The following is a 20,218-nucleotide window of genomic DNA, read 5'->3' as shown; positions in this document are numbered from 1 at the left end:
AGGCACAGCCTCCGAGCGACTTGGCTTGGACGCTGCAGCAATGGCTCGCACCCCGGCAGGGATCCCCAGCTTACGAGGGGGATCCTAGGGCTCAGCACGTGCTTTTCCAGCGAGGGCCAGCTGGGGAGCCGGTACCCAGCACCCTGCACCCAGGGCCGCGAAGGCGTTGCAGCCTGGGACACTGCCGGAGCCGCAGAGCTGGTCTGCAGCAGCCTGGAGGATGCAGCCCGCCGCTCACCAAACGCCAGGAAAACGTGGCGAAGCGGGTTGAACCCAGCGGAGACCAGAGGGGCCCCAGAGGTCCATGCTCAGCACAAGGCACCGGGGCACGTCGACCCCGCCGAGCACGGGAGGTGGATTTAAAAGGTGCTAGGGAGTCCCGGCCTCATCCAGCGTAGCGCCACGGCTTGAAAAGCCCAGCCGTTATTTACCCCCGGCAGCTCCAAAGGAGCCTTTTGAACCAACTGTGTCAACAGCGCAAGTATGCAGCAGGGACGGGCTCCCGCAGGGAAGGGCTCCCGCAGGGAAGGGCAGCCGGAGCCGAAGCAGCCGCTTCGAGGCCCGACAGCAGCTCGGCGGTTGCAAATGTTTTCCGGGTGACCTCGCCAAGGGCGACGGGTGCCCAGCCCAGCACCCCCGGCCACCCGCGGGGAACGCACGCCTGGGACGGAGCAAACCCTGCGTGCCGACCGGACAGCCCCGGCGAGGCGAGGGCAGGGTGCCCCCCCCGCACACGGCAGCCCCCACGCTCCCGCTGCGGCACCAGCCAGGACCCAGCTCTCTGGAAAGACAAAAAAGCCGGCACTGAGGTCATCTCTTCTGGGGAAGCACCGGTTCCACCCACCCCAAACGGGCACTTGTGAGCAGAAGGGCCTATTTTAAGTAGTAGCAGGAATCAGTGACTTGCCGTCACGTGCCGCTGCCGTGCGGAGCGGGGCCGGGTGGGAGGCAGAGCTGGGCGCGGGAACGCCGGGTGGGCGACCCACCCGCACCTGCACCCGAGCTTTCGGTTTCTCAGCCCCGCGTCGGGGGCGAAGGGAAATCCCCGGCGAGGAGGCAACCTGGGTCAGCTTTGAAAGTAAGTAGCTGCCGTTTCAGGGAGAGGATGTGCGTTATCTTAAAACGCAGCTTCTTCGAGGCAGTACAAAGGCCTCGGATGTGGCAGAAGCCAAATCTAGAAAGCGATTAGGCGTTTGCAGTGCTATTAAAAAAAAAAAAAAAAAAAAGCGGCTGCTTTTACCAGCAGCCTTCCCGCAGCTTTCCTGCCGGGCGGGAGCATCGGCCCCACGCTGCCGGACGGACGCTGCTCCTGGGAGGGGGGTTTCGCCCCAGGGCGGACCAGCTTCTGCCAGCAAGACGAGCCTAGAGGAAGGCGCCTGGTTTGGGGCGTGCCCATGTCCACGGCACGGCCGCAGCAATCGGGGATCGACGTTCTGGCACAACTCCCGGAGACAACGAAGCCCCATCCCGACGGAGAACAACAGCACCTGGTCGGGCAGAGGGAAGACGAGAAGGCTCCCCCCTTCCCCCAGCGCCTCCCTCCACTGGAGCAGAAAACTGCTTGGTTTCTTGTTTTTAAGTCGCCAACAAACAAGCGCATCCAACGGCTCAGTGAACTGCGTAGGACCTGCCCCGCGTCCTCCGAAGCCGCCCCCGCGACATCCCCGCTCCGGTGCGCAGACGTGGAAACGAACATCAAGACGCGGTGTCCGCCAAGATACCGCCCAGGAGCCTTTTCCCCCTCCGGCTGGCAGGGACGGGCGGGCAGGAACTGCTTTGGAAACTTCCTTGCGCAGCAGAAGATCTTGCAGAAGCGCGACCTCTCTGCGTCGGCCGGTGCTGACCTGTCCACACGTCCGGACGCCGGAGCAGCGTGGGGATCATGCACCCAGCGTGCGCCCCAGCTGTGCTGCAAGCCGCCCCAGCACTGCCGAGGTGCCCCGGGAGCATCCGAGAGGCTGCAGGGTCGCTCCCACTCCAATCACCGTCCCCGCGCCGGCTGGATGCTCTGCTGCGTTGGTGCACGTTGCCCCGCGGAGCGGTCGATACTTGTCCCTCGTGTGCAGCATTGCAAAGTCGCATCCCGGAGGCTCCAGAAGAGGGGAAACCTGCCCGGGCCTCCCAGCCGAGCAGAGGGATGTGGGCTCGCTCAGCACCTTCATTGCTGGAGAAGTCCTTCTGCCTCTTGCTCCCTCCTCCGGAGAAGGTTGCGTTCAAAACCCAGCGCCGCGGGGGCGGCAGAAGGCGAGACCATGCTGGCCGGGGCAGCAGGACCCCCCGAAACGCGTCCCTGGCAGCGCGGATGAGCCGGGTGCTCACCCCGCAGCAGGATCACCTTCCTGGCCAACCGAGCGGCGCAAACAACGCGGCGTTTATAAGGATTTCAGGCCGGCGGCCGCTTCGGGCTCACGTACAGCCTCGCCGGGTCGCGGTGCCCTGTCGACACCTCCTCGACATGCCCGAGCCGCAGAACAAGTTAAAACCAGCTCGGGACTTTGCACCAGGGTTTTTCACCTGCTGGCGGGACCTAAAGCTGGCTTTGCTTCCCTGTAGAGCCAGGACCTCCGTCTTGGGCAGCGGGGTCTTACAAACCCAACGTGGGCGACAGCGGAGAGCCAGCGAGACTGAAGACCTGGCCGGGGCGTGGGGACGCCGGCCGGGCGTTTTGCCACGGCCCCCAGCAGCTCTCCCAAGGAAAGACCCCGCAGCTCGGGGGGGAGCGGAGCGGCGCCCAACTCGCTCGCTCCAGCCCTCGAGCCAGCGGAAGGAAGGCGGCTGGGGAGGCGCAGACCCAAAGACGTTTTCCTCCGGGGGCCTCCGGGCGTGTGCCAGACAAATATGGCTAAGATATGAAGAGGTTACAATTTACGAGAAAGGCTGGCAAGGAATATCTTGTATGTAGAGTGTTTTTAATTGGATTATGTACATCATGCTTCATGCCTTTGTTAACTGATTTAATGGTTCACCACTTAAGTTCACCACTTGCGTTAAATTTAGTAAAGTAGTCTAATCATTTCCAGAGCTATAACCAAATCAAGGGCTCAATTTCACAGAAGCCTGAAGCAGAGGAACTGTAAGACAATGGCCTAGATGCATAAAATTAACAGTTCTTGACCTCAAAAGGGGCGAAAAAAAAAAGGTTTTAATGATTCGGTGCATTTTTATGCGTGCCAGTTTTGTTTTCAGCACCTGCACCAAGATGCTGACGCGGCGTATAAATAGAATTGCCGTCGCTCGCTGCAAGGCGGCCCACGAGCCCCCGTGCAGCCCCACGGAGCTGCCGGGGCTCATCCCGTGGGCACCGCAGTCCTCGCGGGTGCCGCTCCGCTCAAGAAGGACACGCACAAGCCATCCTGCCCCGCGCGAGCAGCCCTACGATAGCAAACCGGCGTGCGCACACACCACGGGGAGAAATTCAGGTTGGCGAAGAAACCCAAAGCGCTCGGCTTGGCACTGCGAAAGGGGCGGCGAGGCGGGTGCAGTGCCGTGCCACCCTGCGGGCGAGCCCTGCCTGCCGAGCCGACCCACGCCGCCGCGCTTCCCGGCGGGCCGGTGCTGCCCGTGCCGCGGTCCCACTGCAAGTGCAGCGGGCAGCACCGCCTGCACACGGGTCCCCAGCGCCACTGGGAGCCCCATTTCCCCGTGGGCACGAGAACCGGTACCAAAGCCCCCAGCACGAGGAGCCGGAGCGCTTGGTGCCAGCAGCGTGCGGACGCTGCAGCAGGAGGGGTGCAAACTGCAAGCTGCTGGGCTGCTGCTGCAGTGCACGGCGCTGCAACCGCCCCGAGCGCTCTGCCCGGGCACCGGCCTCTCCCCCGCCGCTCTCGGGCGATGCCGCCTCCGAGGTGGCTGCAAAGCAGCTCCGCACGCCTGCGCAGGGCTCCGAGAGGAGGAGCGCGCCGCGTTTTTCAGTGACAGGCTCTGCCCTCCTCTTCCACGATCAAAGGGCAGGGTGATTTCTCGCTATCTTCCTGCCAGCAGCCACCTCAGGGTCCCTCCCTCGACAAGATTAAAAAAAAAAAAAGAAAAAAGAAAAAAAGAAAAAACGCTCGCCTCTCCCCAGCCTGCACCAGCACTTGCCCGGATTAACTCCGGGTTCGCTGCGAGCGTGCAGCCGAGCGTGGCCCCACAGCTCAGCGCTCTCCTCTGCCGCCCATAATTTCTGCCTTGTGAAAGTTCGTCAGGCAAAACGATTAAATGGCTGGCTGCTTAATGATGGGACGACACTTGCGTTAGCTCTGATCCGAGGAAGCAATTACCTTGAAAATGGGGGTCACGGGCCCCGCTCATTCACCCTAATTGAATTCCAATATCTGCCTCCAGCTGCCTTGACTCCTAACTATGACTTAAAGAAGCTAATCAAAGCACCACGTCTCCCTCATTTTCATGTTTCTGCCATGGATTCAAGGGTTCACCTTCCCGGCTGATGCAAAGGAGGCGCGAGACGCCGCCGGCAGCGGCAGGCTGCAGTGAGCACACCGCTGGGCGCGCGGTCCGGGGCACGCGCCCGCTCCCGCGAGGAGGGGCAACGGGACAAGGTCACAGGGAAGCGTGTGCAACACCGGGCACACGCGCAAACACGAGCTGCAACATCTTAAACCCATCCGAGGGCTCGAGCGCCAGCACAGAACGAACGAGGCAGGTTCCTACGTCTATCAGTTTCCACTCCATGCCTCCGCGCGGGCGCCAGCAGCCCCGTCCCACCGCAACACGTCCAGGGCAGAGGCGAGCGGCTGCAGCCAATGCTTTGATCTACCTCAAAAAGTTGTTGGAATCCAGAGCACGTTCCTCCACTTACATCTACCCATAAAAAAAAAGAAAAATGTATATAAAGTCTTCAGGTTTCACGGGACATACAAAATCAGCAAGAGCTCTACGCTGGCAGCAGCTCCCATCACAGCCGCGATGAGGCTGCTCCAAAAGGGCTCATTAAAAAGCAGGAAGAATCGAGAGCAGGTTAAACAAGCTGACAGAGGCACGGAGGAGAGGTTTCCTTGCAGCTTAAGAAAGAAGTGCAAATAGTTACTTAAAAAAAAAACAAAACAAACAAACACCTAAACCCAGAAGGGCTCTAATGGAAGTCTAAAGCCAGCGCACAAGGACACCGTGACGGGGGACTCGGGGGTCCCACGGAACAGGCCACTCAGGGCTTCAGTGGGGGGCAAGTTTCCCGTGGGACCGAGGAGACCGTTACATCAGTTATATATATATATATATCAGTTATATATATATATATATATATATCAGTTACATCAGTAAATAAGGTCCGGGGAGGCAGGAGATCGTGGCGGCAGACCCCGGGAACGCTCGCGCGGGGAACCCGATGCATGGGACAACGACGCCGTCACGCTTACAGCACATTTCACATCAACAGTACGAACAGAGACATGCCCGGGCTCAGGGGACCTCCAGGAGGGCTGGAGCACCCCCGCCCCGCGTTTGGGAACCCCCTGGGGACTGCTGGCGCCTCCGCTCGGATTTGGGAGCGGCCACCAGCCAGCCACCAAACTCGGGGGCCGCCAAATTTAGCCGGCACGGGCTCTTGTGGCTGCATTCGTGCCCAGAGGGCAACCCGGCCCTGCTGCCCCGGGTCCCACCCCACATCCCACTCGATGCCGAATCGGGAATTTCTGGCGGCAGCGGGGCCTCGGGGTGCTGCAAGCCGCCCTCCTTTAACGCCCCCTGAGCGCAGGCTTGTCTCTGGCTATGGTAAATGATAGGAATAAAAGGGGTATACACACGGTGAGAGGCAGATTGGGAAGTCCACGTACCCCGATGATAGCATTCAACTCCGTCATTGTCACTTGCTTGGCACGTTCAACAGCCTGTGCGACTTGCTGTTGGTGCTGCGGGGACAGAGGTTCACGGCGGCGTCAGAGCGGGCGACGGGGCCGAGCCGGCTGGGACCGCGGGACCGACCCCCCAGCCCCGCGGCGCAGAGCGCCGGCAGCACTCGGCACCACCCTCTCGCCTGTTTTTGCTTTGCAATCCCCCCCCTCCCCGCGCTCACTCGTGGGGGGCAGCAGCAGCAGCAGCCGCCCGCCCGGCGCCTTTCAGCCCTCTCCCCGTTTGCAGGCTCGGCGCGCCGCGGAGGCGCACGGACCCGCGCAGCTGAGCGGAGCCTCCTGCAAATGCGCCTCCCTTCCCTGGCCCTGCGCCACCGACCCTCGGAGCAGCCCGCGAGCCCCGGGGAGCGTGGACGCGCACCGAGGGGCCCACGCAGGCTCCGAGGGCGCTGGCTCCGCAGAGGACCCCGAGGGAGGGGGATGGATGCTGGGGAGGTCTCCTCCTCCCGGCGGGGCGATGCACGGCTGCACCGCACCTGCGCCCGGGCTCCAACGCAGGCAGCTCTGCTGCTCCCCGGGGGTCCCGTCACCCGCACCCACGTCTCACGCGGCCCCGAAGAGCCGCCCCTGTCCCCCACCCCGCCGGGCCCCTCCCCGGCCCCCAGCAGCCGCGGCGCTGCGTTTCGGGGGAAAACCCACACAGAGGAGCACTTCCATCCCCCCGCCTGAAGTGTGAAAACGTCCTTACCTCTTGTGACAGAAAAGGCATGATCTGAGCTAAAATTGTATTCAGTCTTTTAGCAATTTCTGTCTAAAAAAGGGAAGAAAAAAGGCAACAGTTAGTACAAAGTGGTCTTGTGCGGACTGCGCAGAGACACTGAAAACATTAAAATGAGGCTTCTCAGAACAAGCGATTTGCATCCCCTCCCCATCCCTCCCTGGTTGCACAAGAGGAAGCAGCTACTCCCAAAAGAGGCAACGAAAGCGCGCTCGTGTGTGCGCTCTGCGCTCGCCAGCTCGGGAACACGGGTGCCCTCTCCCCACTTTGTACTTTTTTGACGTTTTGGTCCCGTATCTGTCACGAGATCGAGTGTTGCAAGCCAACCCCAGCAGCTTCGCACCAGTCTGTACTTCCTCGGTTTCAAGGAAATAAAGACACAGTCCACAGCGGCAGGACACCCTCGCCCGTCCTAGCCCACCGGGACGCATGCCCTTCCGTGCAAACCTTCAGGAAGTTACTACAAAAACATCATTTTTAGCCCTCTAGTAATGACAGGCTTATGGACACCATTCATACTGGCTCTTAAATAACCTGCTTTGCGATAGCCTACGCAGGCAAACACCACTTCATTTACTATCGAACAACTAAGCCTGGGACTGCAGTGCGGAGCTGCGATTCCTGCTCATTTATCCAGGCATCCAACAAAGCACCTAATCATCAGGGTAGCTGGTGCTCCCCGAAGCGCAAAGGTCAGTATTCCTCTCTCCCACTGCCCTGCTCCATTGGAAAGGGAGCCTGGAAAGGGCTGGCGCAGCTCCCTGCTTTGGAGGCCGCGCTGCACCGCGCTGCCTGCCACAATTCGGGAGACTTCTCCAACTGCACAGCTTCTGAAAATACTGGATTATGCAAAATGGATTTTGCATGTCCAGCCCGAATTGCGCGTGTGTGACAGCTTGTCAAGATCACGTTCCATTCCTGCTGCTTATTTGCAGGAGTTAAGTTTCTTCATGAGAAACCTCTGCAAACATTAACCGCCTGTGCATTAAGTGTTTAGTCAACAGCGAGTCTTGGCCAGTGCCATGAACAATGTATGGTTTACTCTGATCTTGACTTCATCGAGATCTTTCCCCACCCCCAAACTAAAGCCATTGGAGCTACTTTTGCCATCCTTACATCACACTCAAGAAATTTAACCCATAACCATTTACACCTGTCAGCTTGACCACATAATTTAGGAGTTTAATAATAACAGCCTATGCTGTCAAACTGTGGTTTCTGCAACATCTCTATTAACTTGGAATAACATTTTCCTTGAGTGAAAACCCGGATTCACATTTCATGCGAGTCAGCAGTTCATATTTTAAACCCTGCTGCTAGGAGCTCCCACTCGGATCTGCACCGCGCTCCCTGCGCAACGCTCTTGCTCCGCAAAGGGACCCGAAAGCGGGCGCGGAAGTACCACGCACCCAATCCAAGGCTGCGGCACTGCAGAGGAGCCTAAACGTCACGGCAGGTAGGTCCGATCCTGACACTTAGCACCAAGACGCGCAGCTGCACGAGGACCCCCGAGATGGGGGGCTGTGCCGTGCCGGCCGGCCAGGCGAGCCCTGCTCAGATCCCAGGGAAAGGCTCCACGTTAAAGCCCGAACGCAGCCAGCGCTGGGTGCTCGGAAACGGGATTTCAGCCCCCAGAGCTCCAGCCAAGAGCAAAAACCCCCTTCGACCCCGCGCCATGGCAAGGTAAGAAACCCAGCACCGTGCGCCCCTCGGGCTGGCGCCGGAGCCAGGGGCTACGCCAGCGGCGCCGGAGCTTCCCGCGGCGGGAACGCTTCCCGGAGGAGTCCTGCAGGACTGCGGAGCGCGCCTCGCATCTCAAGAGTTAAGCCGGGCAGCCGTTCCGACCAAGGCAGCTGTTAAAACAGCTCTTGGTCCAACTCAAACAAGGTCTGAACAGCCATAAAGATTCAACGCGGCAACAATGGCCAGAGCAGAGCCCTGGAACGCAATCAAACGCCGAAAAATTCCTTCTCACCGCTCCAAGCGGCTCGTTATCAATAAAACAGAAGTGATTAGTTAGGTCTCGCTCCAGCTTCCCCCAAGCGCCGCTCTCCATGCGCAAGGTGCCTCTTCCACGGGACGGCCAGAAGCCATCTGCGTGGCGAGAAGGGGACGGAAACGCTGGAAATGCCAATACGGTGGTTTTGAGGGGGAAATTCGCACCGCTCGCTTCAGGGAACCAGGTAGAGGCTAGAGGCGCTTCGGCATGATTGATCTAATGCCAGGTTTGATGCCAAAGCAAGAGAACGGCTACAGGTCATAGACCGTCGATACTGCAAGCAGGCGCTTGGAGAACCCCAAGCCTTCGTAACCCAGACTTCTCCTGCAGAGGAAACCGCTCCCGGGGACAGCGCGTCCCTCCAGAGCTCACAGGCGCGCTCCGAGAGCTTCTTACAGACCACACCTGGTCTTGCAGCAGCACGTTGCTTAAAACAAATAAAAAGGCAGCATCTTTATTCTGGCATTGCTAGTTTGTACTTCAAAGCGATGGCGATATTTCTGGAAGTCTTTTCAGAAAGCATCCCGGTGATCAGATTACACCTGATGCTTTTATTAGCTCTTTTAGAGGTCAGGAGAATTTGCTGGCTCTCTGTTTCAAGCAGGAGGCATCTGAAAGTTACTGCATTTTGGATTCAGATGCGTTAGCTACAGTCTCGAGCCCTGCAGACATCAGTACTGTAATGGACCCAAACGCCAGGACGCAAGGCTCACGAGGAAGCCTGCAAATTCTCGCGCCCCGGCGAGGCTGGCCCAGGCCGGCAGCGCGGGACGACTTCGAAGCGCAGCGGTGCCGCAGATAACCGCGGTGCTGCTTACATCACAAATTGCTCGGCGATAGGTAAACCTCTTTAAAGGCCTTTTTGGCATTGACGTATCGATTAGATTATATATAAACTACAGCTCCATTAAATATTTATTCCTTCAGATGAAGCCTATTGGATTCTCAATGCAACAAGCACTAAATGTATTGCTCTTTCAGGGCGATTGCTCCTCAGGAGGAGCTCGTCTTAGCTCTTTTTTGCTAGCCCCTAACAAATTCTAGAACAAATTCAATCCTTATTTGAAGGGAAAACAGTGGTGCCAGCACGAGCAGTCCCTCTGGCTGCGTATCGGAAAGGTCGTTTAGGTGCAAAGGAAAGACTCCAACATCCAAACAGGTCAGCTCAGCAGAGGAAGGAGAGGCGGCTCCTGCCTTTCCCTGGGCACCACAAGCGCTACCGCAATCCAGACAAACTAAACGCACAAAGACAACTGCCATCGGATTTAAGTCCGGTTTTGCCCAATCTTCCAACAAAGATTTGAGGAAAAGCTTCATGCTCTGCAAAGAGAGCAACCTCCCCTGTGGAATTCAGCAAGCAGGAACATATTAGATGTCCAAGGTGTTATGTTGGCAGCCACGAGGTTTCCTGTTAACATGCGATTCAAGAATCTTTAAGTATTTCTTCACTTCGACTTTTCCCATTCCCAAGCAGATTGAACCCGGTTGTCCCCATTCAAAGTCTAACGGGAGGGAGAAGGGCTGGCGGGGCTGCCCGGCCGCCCGATCCCCTCCATCACCATCGCAAGCCATCCGGCAGGTCTCAGGGCACGGCGCCTCCTGCCCGGAGCTACAGCAGGCCCCGGGACAGGAAAGGAGACCCAGCTTCACCCTTCCACCCTGCCACCCCGTCCTCATCGGGGGGCGTTTTGCCGGCGAGCAGAAAACACCGTGCCCACACTCATGGCGCCTGCAGGGCCGACAACGTGGAGAGCAAACCCCGCTCGCCCTGGCCGCGTGGACCCCCACGCGTTGATGCCCATCCCTCCCGGAAAGCACGCGGCACCCGGCTCGACGCTCCAGGCAGCCGGGGCCGGCAGAGAGGAGGGCGGCAGCACGGCACGGGCGCGCAGGGCAGAGCGGAGCCCTCGCTTGAGGTTCACCCGAGGCAGCGGGATGCCCAGCGCCAGCTCCCCCACGCTCGTTAAAAAGGGCAAGGAGTCAGGAGAGCCTCAAATCCCGACTAATCCCCCCTCCGCCCCCACTCCTGCCGGCAACCCGACCTGCTGCTGCTGGTTCGGCGTTTCCCGAGCAGGGAGGGGGCGAGTGAGAACATTTGCACCGGCTGTAAATCTGCTATGCCACGAGACAGCCTGCTTGGCCATGGCTGCAAGTGCTGCCGCCCGCTCTTAAAATGGCCAAAACAGCTACCAGAGCCCGAAGCACTTAAGGACACGGACCGGCGCTGCTGGAGCGGAGCCGAGCGCTGCCGGCAGGCTCCGGCCACGCAGCAGGCGCACGCAGCAGCGCGACATTAAGCAGCTCCCAAGGAGGGGTCTCAGCAAGCATCACCTGGCCTGGCCTTGCGTCTTGTCATCTTTACACCTGGACATGGCAGAGGGAAGTTTAAAAATAACACTTGCGGCTTTCAGTCACAGGATACACAGGGTACCACCGAAACGAGTAACCTTAAAAATTACTTAAAGCATCTGAGCACAAATAGGAAGAGCCGCAGCCTTAAACCAGGCTACCCCACAGTCGCACACGTGCATTGGAATGAGCTGCTTCAGGTGGCGTTTAAGACCAGATTTTGGGCCACACCGGACTAACCTCCAGTCTTAAAATACCTGCCCTTGCTTATTGATTTAAATGGGGAGGGATGAAGGCCAGGGACCCAGGGCTGAACCCAAGGCACAACTCAGCCGGCCCGTCCTCCCCTCGAGGAACCTGCCAAACATCTCAGAGATCTTCCGCTGCAAGGTTAAACCCCTGAAGCGCCAGGGCCGGCAGGGCTGCCCATGGGTGACGGGTTGCTGGTCACGCTAATGGGGCGCCAGCATCACTCGAGGCTCTGCGAGAGGGCGAGAGGTTCCCCGGGAGAAACCCTCGCCTGCAACGCTACCCAACTCCTGCCGGCCCCGGAGGAGCTGGGCTCTCTCCTCGGCTCAGGAATACAGGCGATTCCACGCGCACCTTGGAGTTGCCCCAGAAGGGGCCAGACTGGTCCGTATCGACGCAACCTGCTCTTCAGCAGCCCAGCAAGCCGCTACGCTCGGCGCTCCCCGCCACGAAACCTTAACCAAGCGCAGGAACGGAGCGTGAGGAGGAGGAGGAGGAGGAGGACAGAGACAGGGAAGGAGTAAATCATACCACCGGTGAAGCGCCAGAAGCATTTGTTGAAACCAGGATATTGTCTCTTTAAGCACATGAAAATAAGGCCCTTGAGCAGTGTGGTTCTCACTCCGGCACACAATTATGGGTACTTTCAGCTGTCTACCACTATTTCAAGTGCTCTCTCCAACCAGGCTGTCAATGGCATGTTGAAAGCTATTTGCGGCTGCTATCGTTATTAGCAAAGTGGAGAGCTTCGCTGATGAGAATTAAATTCGGGGAGGGGGTGTGGAGGGGCGGCCACAAGCAGTCATTACAGAATTACCACCAGCCGCAGGCACCCGGAGCCGCTGGGGGCACGTCGCTGCCCCTGGGTGCCCCAACCTGCCCCGGGGCTCTGCCGCGCCAGCGCCACGGCCCGGCCCGGCCGGCGCTAAGCAGTTAAACTGCCTGAAAACCATTTGTTTCTACCTTAGGAGACCTGAAAGTATCATACTAACAAATTACTTGGCTTCTGAAGTATTTAGCAAATTATTACCTGGCACTCCTTGCTAACGAGCATGACAGAAAGTATATTGTTCTTGGAATATTCTAGAAAAAGCAGGCTTCTTTTCTCATGCAAGTGTCAGTAGGGTTTAAATTTGTTCCAAAGCATTAAGTGTTTAAGCACAAAAACAAGAAGTGCTTATGTGGAGAGTTCTCAGGCATAACAAAAAAAAAAAAAAAAAAAAAAAAAAATCAGGAACAAAGGTTCTCTCCTCCAAGGTGTCTTGTTTCCTAACCTGAAATTAGTTTTTCTTTTGGAATGATTATTCCATTAGATTGCATTTTGCGATTATCTAGAAAGATCTGAATAAAAACAATGCAAAAACAACATGGGAAAGAAAGTTTCTTTGTAAAATCAATTAACCTTAAAAAGAGTTTCATTCAGGGTAAAAAAGAAAAAAAAAAGCACAAGCCTTATTTAAGAAAGCTGAGCTTGGATAACAGTATTTTATTCACCAGAAAGAGCTTGTCAGATGTAAGGAGCAATTCACTGCGTTATATGCAACAAAGCGGGTAGTCACTTCCTAAATATTTCCTCGCATACGGAGTTGTTTATGAAACTACATTTTTTACTTAACAAGAAACGAAATGAGAATAAAGGAAGAAATACACACGGACACATATGCGCACTCTTAATATTCAGTGTAGAAGACATAATCTGTTATATAAGCCTACAGACAGACAATCCCCTTTTGCTTAAAGATGAAGTATCCATCAATGTTTGTCTCAAGCAGATGTAATCACAAGCAGTCAAGTCTGGAGGGCAGGACACTGCATGAATAATTCAAGCACTTCAGTCTACTTGATTGTGTGCAGATAAACACAAGTCAACCGCTAAACAGGTCAGCTGATAAACTTGTTTGTTCAGGACTAGCCACCCTCAACCAGATGCACCCAGGACCCGGCTGCAATTAGCAGGGGATGCGTTTAGTGAGGATGCCGCAGTCAAGAACAGGGGCAAACCCTCTCCAGAGGATCCCCGCAACGCTCCCGGCTGAGCTCGCCCGGCTCCGGCCGCCGCTCCCGCGCCCCGTTTCCGCCCGGCGGCGCGCTCCGAGCGCGAGCTTTAGCTGCCGGCTGCTTTGTTTTCCTGCAGCACCATGCACATCGCTGTCAATTAGAGAACAAGACAGCTTCGCCTCCCCAGACTTCCCAGATCAGGCAGAGCACCAGGCGCGCAGCATATGTCACCCAGAACAGCCAGCGCGGGCGGCAAGGCTGCGCGCAGGCTGGAGGAGCTTGGGGAGCGTGCGTGTGCCGAGTTCGGGGCAGCGAGGCTCAGAGCAAGGCACACCAGAGCGACTCCCGGTTGGGGTTCCCGGTACGTTCACGTGCACCACGTTGCGGAGAGGAAATCACACCACGCCGTCCCGGGGCCGAGCTCGGGGGAGGCCACGCTCGCTCGCCCCCAAGAGCACGGACTCGCTGCAACAGTGCAAGACGCGGCGCTCCGCTGCCTCCAGACAGCCTTGCTAGGCTAAAACGGCTACTAAGCATTTTCAGGTTCCTCAGCTACCCTCTGAAACCATCCCAAACACTTTGCCTCACCACATGCCACCGGAGAAGGCACCATATTTGATTACACTGCATTAAAGAGCGGATGTCAGAGACAAGAGCAGAATGTCCCATCGACATACTGCAGCAGCCAACAGCAGCCGCGGGCTCTCCTCACCCCTCTCCAAGCCCCTGACACTCATCCAGTGGTGCAAACCCTCTCACACTAGCTTCTGGTCGCAACCATTCTCTGGTGGAAAACACACTACACACCCCAGGAAGCATCAATAGTTTCCAAAGCTTCGATCCAGAGGAGAAACTTAGTATTTTGCAGAATCATTTCAATATCTCTCAGCATTTGCACGGAGCAAAGCCATTCCGGCACCGCATGACCAGGTGGTAAAATGCATTCCCTCGCAGGAAAGCGGCTTTCACGATCGCTTGCTTTACTCTAGTCCCTTGAGCATTTCTGAAGAGATTGCAGGTTCCATTTTCCTTTAGACGCCTGCAGCCCTGGGAAGAGGCCCTCCACAGGAGCCCCACGCAGGCCTAAGCACAAATTCGACATTCAGGGATATTTCTGGCTGCACCAGGACAAAACGGACTTTAGGCTGCCCCAGCGCCCTGCTCGCCCTGCGGGTCCCCGGCTCACCCCGCGACGGGGGCCGGCGCCGCGGGCTTGTTCACGGCGCTCACAAAGGCGCCCGCGGCGCGGCTACGGCAGAGGGCTGCACGCACAAGGACACTTTTGTCCAGGCAGAAGCAATGAAGAGAAAGAAGTCAGGATTATCTGCATGGAAGAAGATATTTTTAAAAAACTGAAGACTAAGCAGTAATTATTTTTGTTACTCTGTGAATATGTACCAGAAAGCCAAGGGGAACCGCGTGTGAAGAAGAGAGGCAGATTCACAGACATACTGCTTTGAATTTAATCAGTCTGTTGACAACACTTTCTTACTTAGGACAAGTGATGCTGCTATCACAAAAAAACACTTGGGAGTTGAACAGGGTTGGTTTGTGAATTGTAAAGTTGATGTCAACTTATATCTGCCTTAAGTTCTTAATTAGAACTACTTCCAAAACCAGTAAGCAGCAGCAGCACAAATAATCAGGTCTAATCTCAATAATAACTTTATTCCTTTAAGTTTTACCATCATGTGCCCAGCCTTTAGGCTCTTTAAGTATAATCTTATCAAGGTAGCACACCACACTCTGCTATAGTCCTCTACATTCTTCCTTCAGGCAAGTTATACATTAGAGCAGACAAAAAAAAAAAAAAAAAAAGAAGTAACAAACATTGCTTCATTTTCCAGATGCAAAGACAAATGCATGACATTGAGCAACACACCATTAGATACCAGTATCCTAAAAGATAATTCCCTCCTAAGTCTCACGCTACAGTGCTGTAAGTATCAGAGGTATGACCTTAAAAACAGTCAAGTTGTACCAATAACAAAGCCAGAGGAAAATGCACTAGATAGCAGTATTTTTCAAGCGCATGGAACACACTAATCCAGGTACAAATCCCTCAGTATGGAAGTTAATACTATTTTCATCTCTTCTTATTTTTTAAAACCCAAGTTTCTCCTGAATACATGCAAAAAAAAAAAAAAAAAACCAAAAACCCACTAACCTGCCATAAACTCACTGTTCCAAATATAGCTACTGGGCCAAGAGATCTAACCTGAAGTCACATCCCTGACTTTAGCACTTATTCCCTATTTACTGCAATCAGGATCTAATTTTTCTCAGGTTGAGAAAAGGGCAACAGGAGATCAGTCAGAATTTCCCCCCTTTAAATTACTCACCTGTTTGTGCATTTCAATATTCAAACCATATGACATTTCATAGTACTGGAAAAAAAAAAGCCAAAAAGAATTTTAATTAATTTAACATAAGGTATTTGCATAAGGTCATTACCAGAAAGAAAACTGGTCAAAACTGTGCTTAAAGCATTTCTAGCCAAGGAAATTATACCTTGTAATAAGCATGTGTTTATAAGGTTTAACCGGCACGCATTTAACAAGAGGACACTCCTTTTTACTCCTGTTTTCTTCTCCTAAGCTACTTAGGAAAACAAAGAGCAGGGCTGCGCGTGACAGGCGCCTGCGAGCCCCAGCAGGACAGGTAGCGCCCGCAGCCCGGCCGGCCCCGAACCGGCCTCGCGGCGCCGAACCGGGCCAGCGGCCAGGCAGCGGGGCTGCCCTCTTCCCCCTGCTCCAAGGGAGATGCCTGCTCCCGGCAGCCCGATCAGAAATGCAAATAAAAGCATTCCCACCTATGGCCCCGAAAAGCAAATTTAGCGAGGAGGCTTCTGCGGCAACAAAAGAGCCCTCCCAGCCCGCGGGCAGGGGGAAGGATGCCCCGAGAAGCCAGCGGCAGCCTGCGGTGCCCCCGCGCCCGGGCCGGGCGGCGAGGGGGGGCCGAGCCCGGGGAGCCCCCGGCGGCAGGAGCCGCGGGGCCGGGGCTCCCCACCGGGCCGAGGCTCCCCGCGGGCGGCGGCAGAACGGGTTAACAGGAAACTTGCGTTTTGTTTTCAGCCTTTTTAAGTCTCTGCTGCGCTCTGGCAGCAGCCAAACCCAGAGCGAGCGCCGCGGGCGAGGGGGGGGGGGAGCCGGGCGCCCCCCGGGCGGCGGCACCGCCGCCGGCAGCAGCGAGACCGGGCCGGGCGGGGGGGGGGGGGGGGCGCGGCCGGGGGGGGGGACGGGGACGCCTTGTTCCGCAGGGGCAATTCGCCTTCCGAGCGTCTCACATCACGGCCAGTCCCCTCGCCTGTTTACGGCTCCATTATCAGCTAATGACATTTGCAGTCTGATGCAAAATCTGATTAAAGTCTCTTACCATAACATAATGGCGCTGCATTTCTGTCTTTTCGTTAGCGAGCTTATCGTATTCCACTTTAAGACTAAGAGGATAAAACAAAACAAATATATGTTTAAGATCCCGCAGCGATAAAGCGACAAGTCTACGTTAGGGGCGGCAGGGAGGAAAGGCAACGCTGCCCTTCTTAATGGCACTTCTCGAAGCCACGCCACCGAGACCGGCAGCTCATCGCAGCTGTGAGGCGGGCGGTGCTGGACACCGGCCCGCGGAGCGGCCCGGCGGCCAGGGGAGCCCGGCCCGGCTCACCTGTGGTACTGCGCTTGCAGGAACTGGAACTCGTCCTTGATCCTGTCGCAGGACTCGGCCACGGTGAATTTGAAGCCCGGCTGGCCCGGCTGGTGCGGAGCCTGCGGGGAGCAGCCAGGGAAAGGCGCTGAGCGGCGGGGCCCCGGCGCGCCGGCCCCGGGGGGGCCCTGCCCCGCCGCCGCGCTGCCGCCCAGCCCCGCGGCGCCGCGGAGGGGGGCGGCGGGCGGCGCGGCCCCCGGGCAGCGGGGGCCGGGACTCACCGGGTGCCGGCCCTGGGGGTACATGGCAGGGGTGGGGGCGCGGATTACAGGAGCCAGCCGCCGGCGCCGCCGCGCCTTGCCTCGCTACGGCGATCCCGACGTGCGCAGCTGCCCGCCGGCCACGGAGCGCTCCCGGAGAGGCCGAAAACTGGAACAAAGAGACAAGAGGAAAGTCCGTGCGGGGGGCGGAGAGGAGGAAGGGGGGGGAGCGGGCACGGCCCGGCCCGGCTCGCTGCGCGCCCCCCGCGCAGCGCAGCGCAACGCACCGCCGGGGAGGCGCTGCGCGCCCGCCGAGCCCGGCTCGGCGGCAGGGGAAAGCCGCCGCCCGCAACGCCGCTCCTTGCACCGTCGGGGGCCAGGTGCCTCCCCCCCGTTCGCCTCGCTCTTCTCCACGATCCTCCTTTTCCTCTCTGCCCCCCCCGGGCTCCCCCCTCAAAAAAAAATAAGGAAAAGAAAAAATAATCCCCGAGATATTCCTCCTGCGAGAAGAAGGGGGAAGCAAAGCCAGGAACTAACGCCGGAGTAGCACGACTGCCATGGAGAAGAAGAAGGAGGAGGGAGAGAAGGCCATACACATCCGACTTTCCGGGCGACGCAGACATGCAAAGTGCGAGCCTTGACTCCGGCGGCCGCTCTCGCCTCTCGCCGCGCTTCCCCGCCGGGCAGCCAGCGCCGAGCCGGGGGGCGGCGCGGGGGGGCAGCTCAGCTCCTTCCAGCCGTCATCGCCGTAACTCCACAAGGCATGGTGCCGCCGCGCCGCGCCGCTCCGCCGCGGGATCCCGCGGCCGCGGGGCTGGAGAGCCGGCCGGGGGGGTGTCCAGAAGCGGGGGGATCCCAGGCGTGGGGCGGGGCGCCCTGGGGAGCCCGAGGCGTCCGAGGCGCGAGGAAAGGCCGCTGGTGGCGGTGCCGCGCTCCCCCTGCCCCGCGCAGCGGCGCCCCGGCCCCCGCGATGCCACACGCAGACTGGAGGCAGGAGCCGGAGCACGCGGTCCGCACCGCCGCGAGAGCGCTCCGGCGAGGGGCGGCCGTGTAACAAAACCCGGGCGGCCTCCCCACCGCCGGCCAATGGCAGCGCGGGGAGCCCACGTGGGGCGGGCGAGCGCGGCCGGCGAGTGGGCGCCGCCGACGGGAACGTCACAATGCCATCTTGTGTCTGAAACTATGTATCGAGCGCGGCGGCGGGGCTGCCCCGGCGCGGCCGCGTGTGCAGCGCCGCGCACACGCACCCTGCGCGCCCCCGGCCCGGCCAGGCCCGGCCCTGCCCTGCCCGCGGCCCCGGCCAGGCCCGGGCGCTCCAGCCCGACGGGAAAAGCTCGCCGTCGATGCTAGGGCTCGCTTCGCCGCACTGGAGAGCGTGCGCGCACGCAGAGCGAGCAGGCCCGAAAAATCGCAGCCGAGGCGCGCAACGCCGTCTCTCCTCCTGCCTGCCTCGCGCCCAACCCCGGCAGCAGCACCGCGCGGCGTGTTGTGTTTTTCGAGAGCTCGGCTCCCCCCATTGACTAATATTCATCGGAGGGAAGGGTGGGAGCCATCAGCCTCGTAGCTATAAGTAATAATTTATCGGTTTATTCTCCAGCCTGTGAACGATAGCTTTCCCCATAATCTCATTAGATCTGCAAAGCAGTCCAATTAGATACTATAAAACAAACAGAATCGCTTTGTCACTTTAATGTTTTCACTTCATAAGATTTAATACCGATAAAATGGTTGGTACAAAAGTAGGAGAGGGGAAAAATAAGCCTCCTTCACCAAAAAAATAAAAAGGCAGCTGGAGAATGGCAGGATGGCTTTCCTTCCTTCTTCCCCTCTCTCATTCCTCCCCTTTTCCCATCTAAACTACAAGAAAAGCAAACATCCCCTTTGATGTGCCAGGCTCTGTGAAGAGGCTGAAACTCTGCCTGGTGCTTATACAAATGGGAACAGCCCTTTCTACTATTACTACCTGTTTCCCCTAATATTCCTCCCTGTGTCTCCTTTCAAGTGTGAGCAGCTTTAATGAAGAACACGGGTAATTTCATTAAAGTTACACATTCACCCGAAATGATTTGAATCTCCCCAGCTTTGCATGCCCTACAAAGGCCTGTTCATGGGGGGTGAGGGGGTGGACAGCCCCACTGCACCGGTGCCCGTTGCGCCTCCAGCTCATCCCAAATCCACGCCAGCCGGGCCTGGCTTGTATCCTTCCCAGACCAGGCCCAGGAGCTCCTGGATTCAGGGGCGCTGGAGAAACCCCCTGCAGCAGGCTTTGGAGGCGAACCATGAAAAGTTTGGCCAAGTCATCTCCCGCCGCTGCCCAGGCCTTCGGGCGCTGAGGAAGACGGGGTGAGCAGAAACCCATCCCCAACAGACATCCTCCCCACACCCCTACCCAGGCCTCCCCGGTCCTGGCAGCCACTGCCCCCACCAGCTCGGCACCTCGGGAGAGGCCAAGCCGCTCGGCCAGGCCTGTCCCCCCCCCCGCCCTTCCTGCAGAGGGTCCCCGGGCGCGGCCCCCTCGGGGCAAGCTCATCCCCCCGCCCGGCTCTATTTCCCACTGACGAAGGGGCAGGAGGGGGGCGGCAGGCGTGTGGTGGTGCCGGGGAGGACGGGAGCGCTGCATAGGGGGCCTCGGCCGGGTGCCGGCCTCGGGATGCCCCCCCCCAGCCCGGTTCGGTTCGGCCCGGCCCGCGGAGGGGCCCCCGCCGAGCCCGCTCCGCGCAGCAGCTCTCAGGCACAAAATGGCTCCTCTCCCGCACGTCACACGGAGCCTCCCCGCCCCACGTGGGCCCCGCCGCGAGGAGGCGGCCCTCCCCGCCGCCCTTCCATCAAACCAGACCTCCGGCCAATGAGAAAGGAGCGAAGTGCGCTCCTCAAATCCCATTGGAGGGACCTGGCCGGGCTGCCACTCCGGAGAGGGAGCTGTCAATCAAAGCCACGCGGGGTCGGAGCGCTGACAAATGCCTCTGCTTTTCAGCCTCCCGCTTGCAAATACTGCTTGGAATGGCTGCTTAATTAGCTTTGAATGGCTTTTCCTTCCAGCTCAAACAATCTGTCACTACCATGTGGTAAAAAGGAGCCATGCATAAAAAAGTAAGCAGAGGCTAAATATCAATTTGATTTTGTGTATCAAAGGAATATTTTATTTTTCTCCCTAGTA

The 20,218-nt window shown here is 58.0% G+C and overlaps 1 protein-coding gene across 8 annotated transcripts in view; it reads right to left on the bottom strand.

Moving 5' to 3' along the window:
* Window positions 1-19,076, bottom strand: part of TLE3 (TLE family member 3, transcriptional corepressor) — a 32,080-nt gene extending 13,004 nt beyond the window's left edge. For 4 of the 8 annotated variants that reach the window (XM_067305700.1, XM_067305702.1, XM_067305701.1 and 1 more), the window contains exons 1-6: window positions 17,083-19,076; window positions 16,823-16,923; window positions 16,535-16,598; window positions 15,502-15,546; window positions 6,535-6,597; window positions 5,772-5,846 (exon numbers count right to left, since the gene is read on the bottom strand). In XM_067305700.1, coding sequence (XP_067161801.1) covers window positions 5,772-5,846; window positions 6,535-6,597; window positions 15,502-15,546; window positions 16,535-16,598; window positions 16,823-16,923; window positions 17,083-17,106 — 372 coding nt within the window. In that variant the 5' untranslated portion in view covers window positions 17,107-19,076. Of the gene's footprint in view, window positions 1-5,741; window positions 5,847-6,534; window positions 6,598-15,501; window positions 15,547-16,534; window positions 16,599-16,822; window positions 16,924-17,082 lie in introns of all 8 variants that reach the window. The other 4 variants (XM_067305699.1, XM_067305698.1, XM_067305696.1 and 1 more) reach the window with 3 other exon arrangements.
* Between the last annotated feature and the right edge of the window lie 1,142 nt (window positions 19,077-20,218).

The sequence above is a fragment of the Apteryx mantelli genome, chromosome 15 (assembly GCF_036417845.1).
Source record: "Apteryx mantelli isolate bAptMan1 chromosome 15, bAptMan1.hap1, whole genome shotgun sequence".
Classification (NCBI taxonomy): Eukaryota; Metazoa; Chordata; class Aves; order Apterygiformes; family Apterygidae; genus Apteryx; species Apteryx mantelli.
This window is presented reverse-complemented; position numbering and strand designations above follow the sequence as displayed.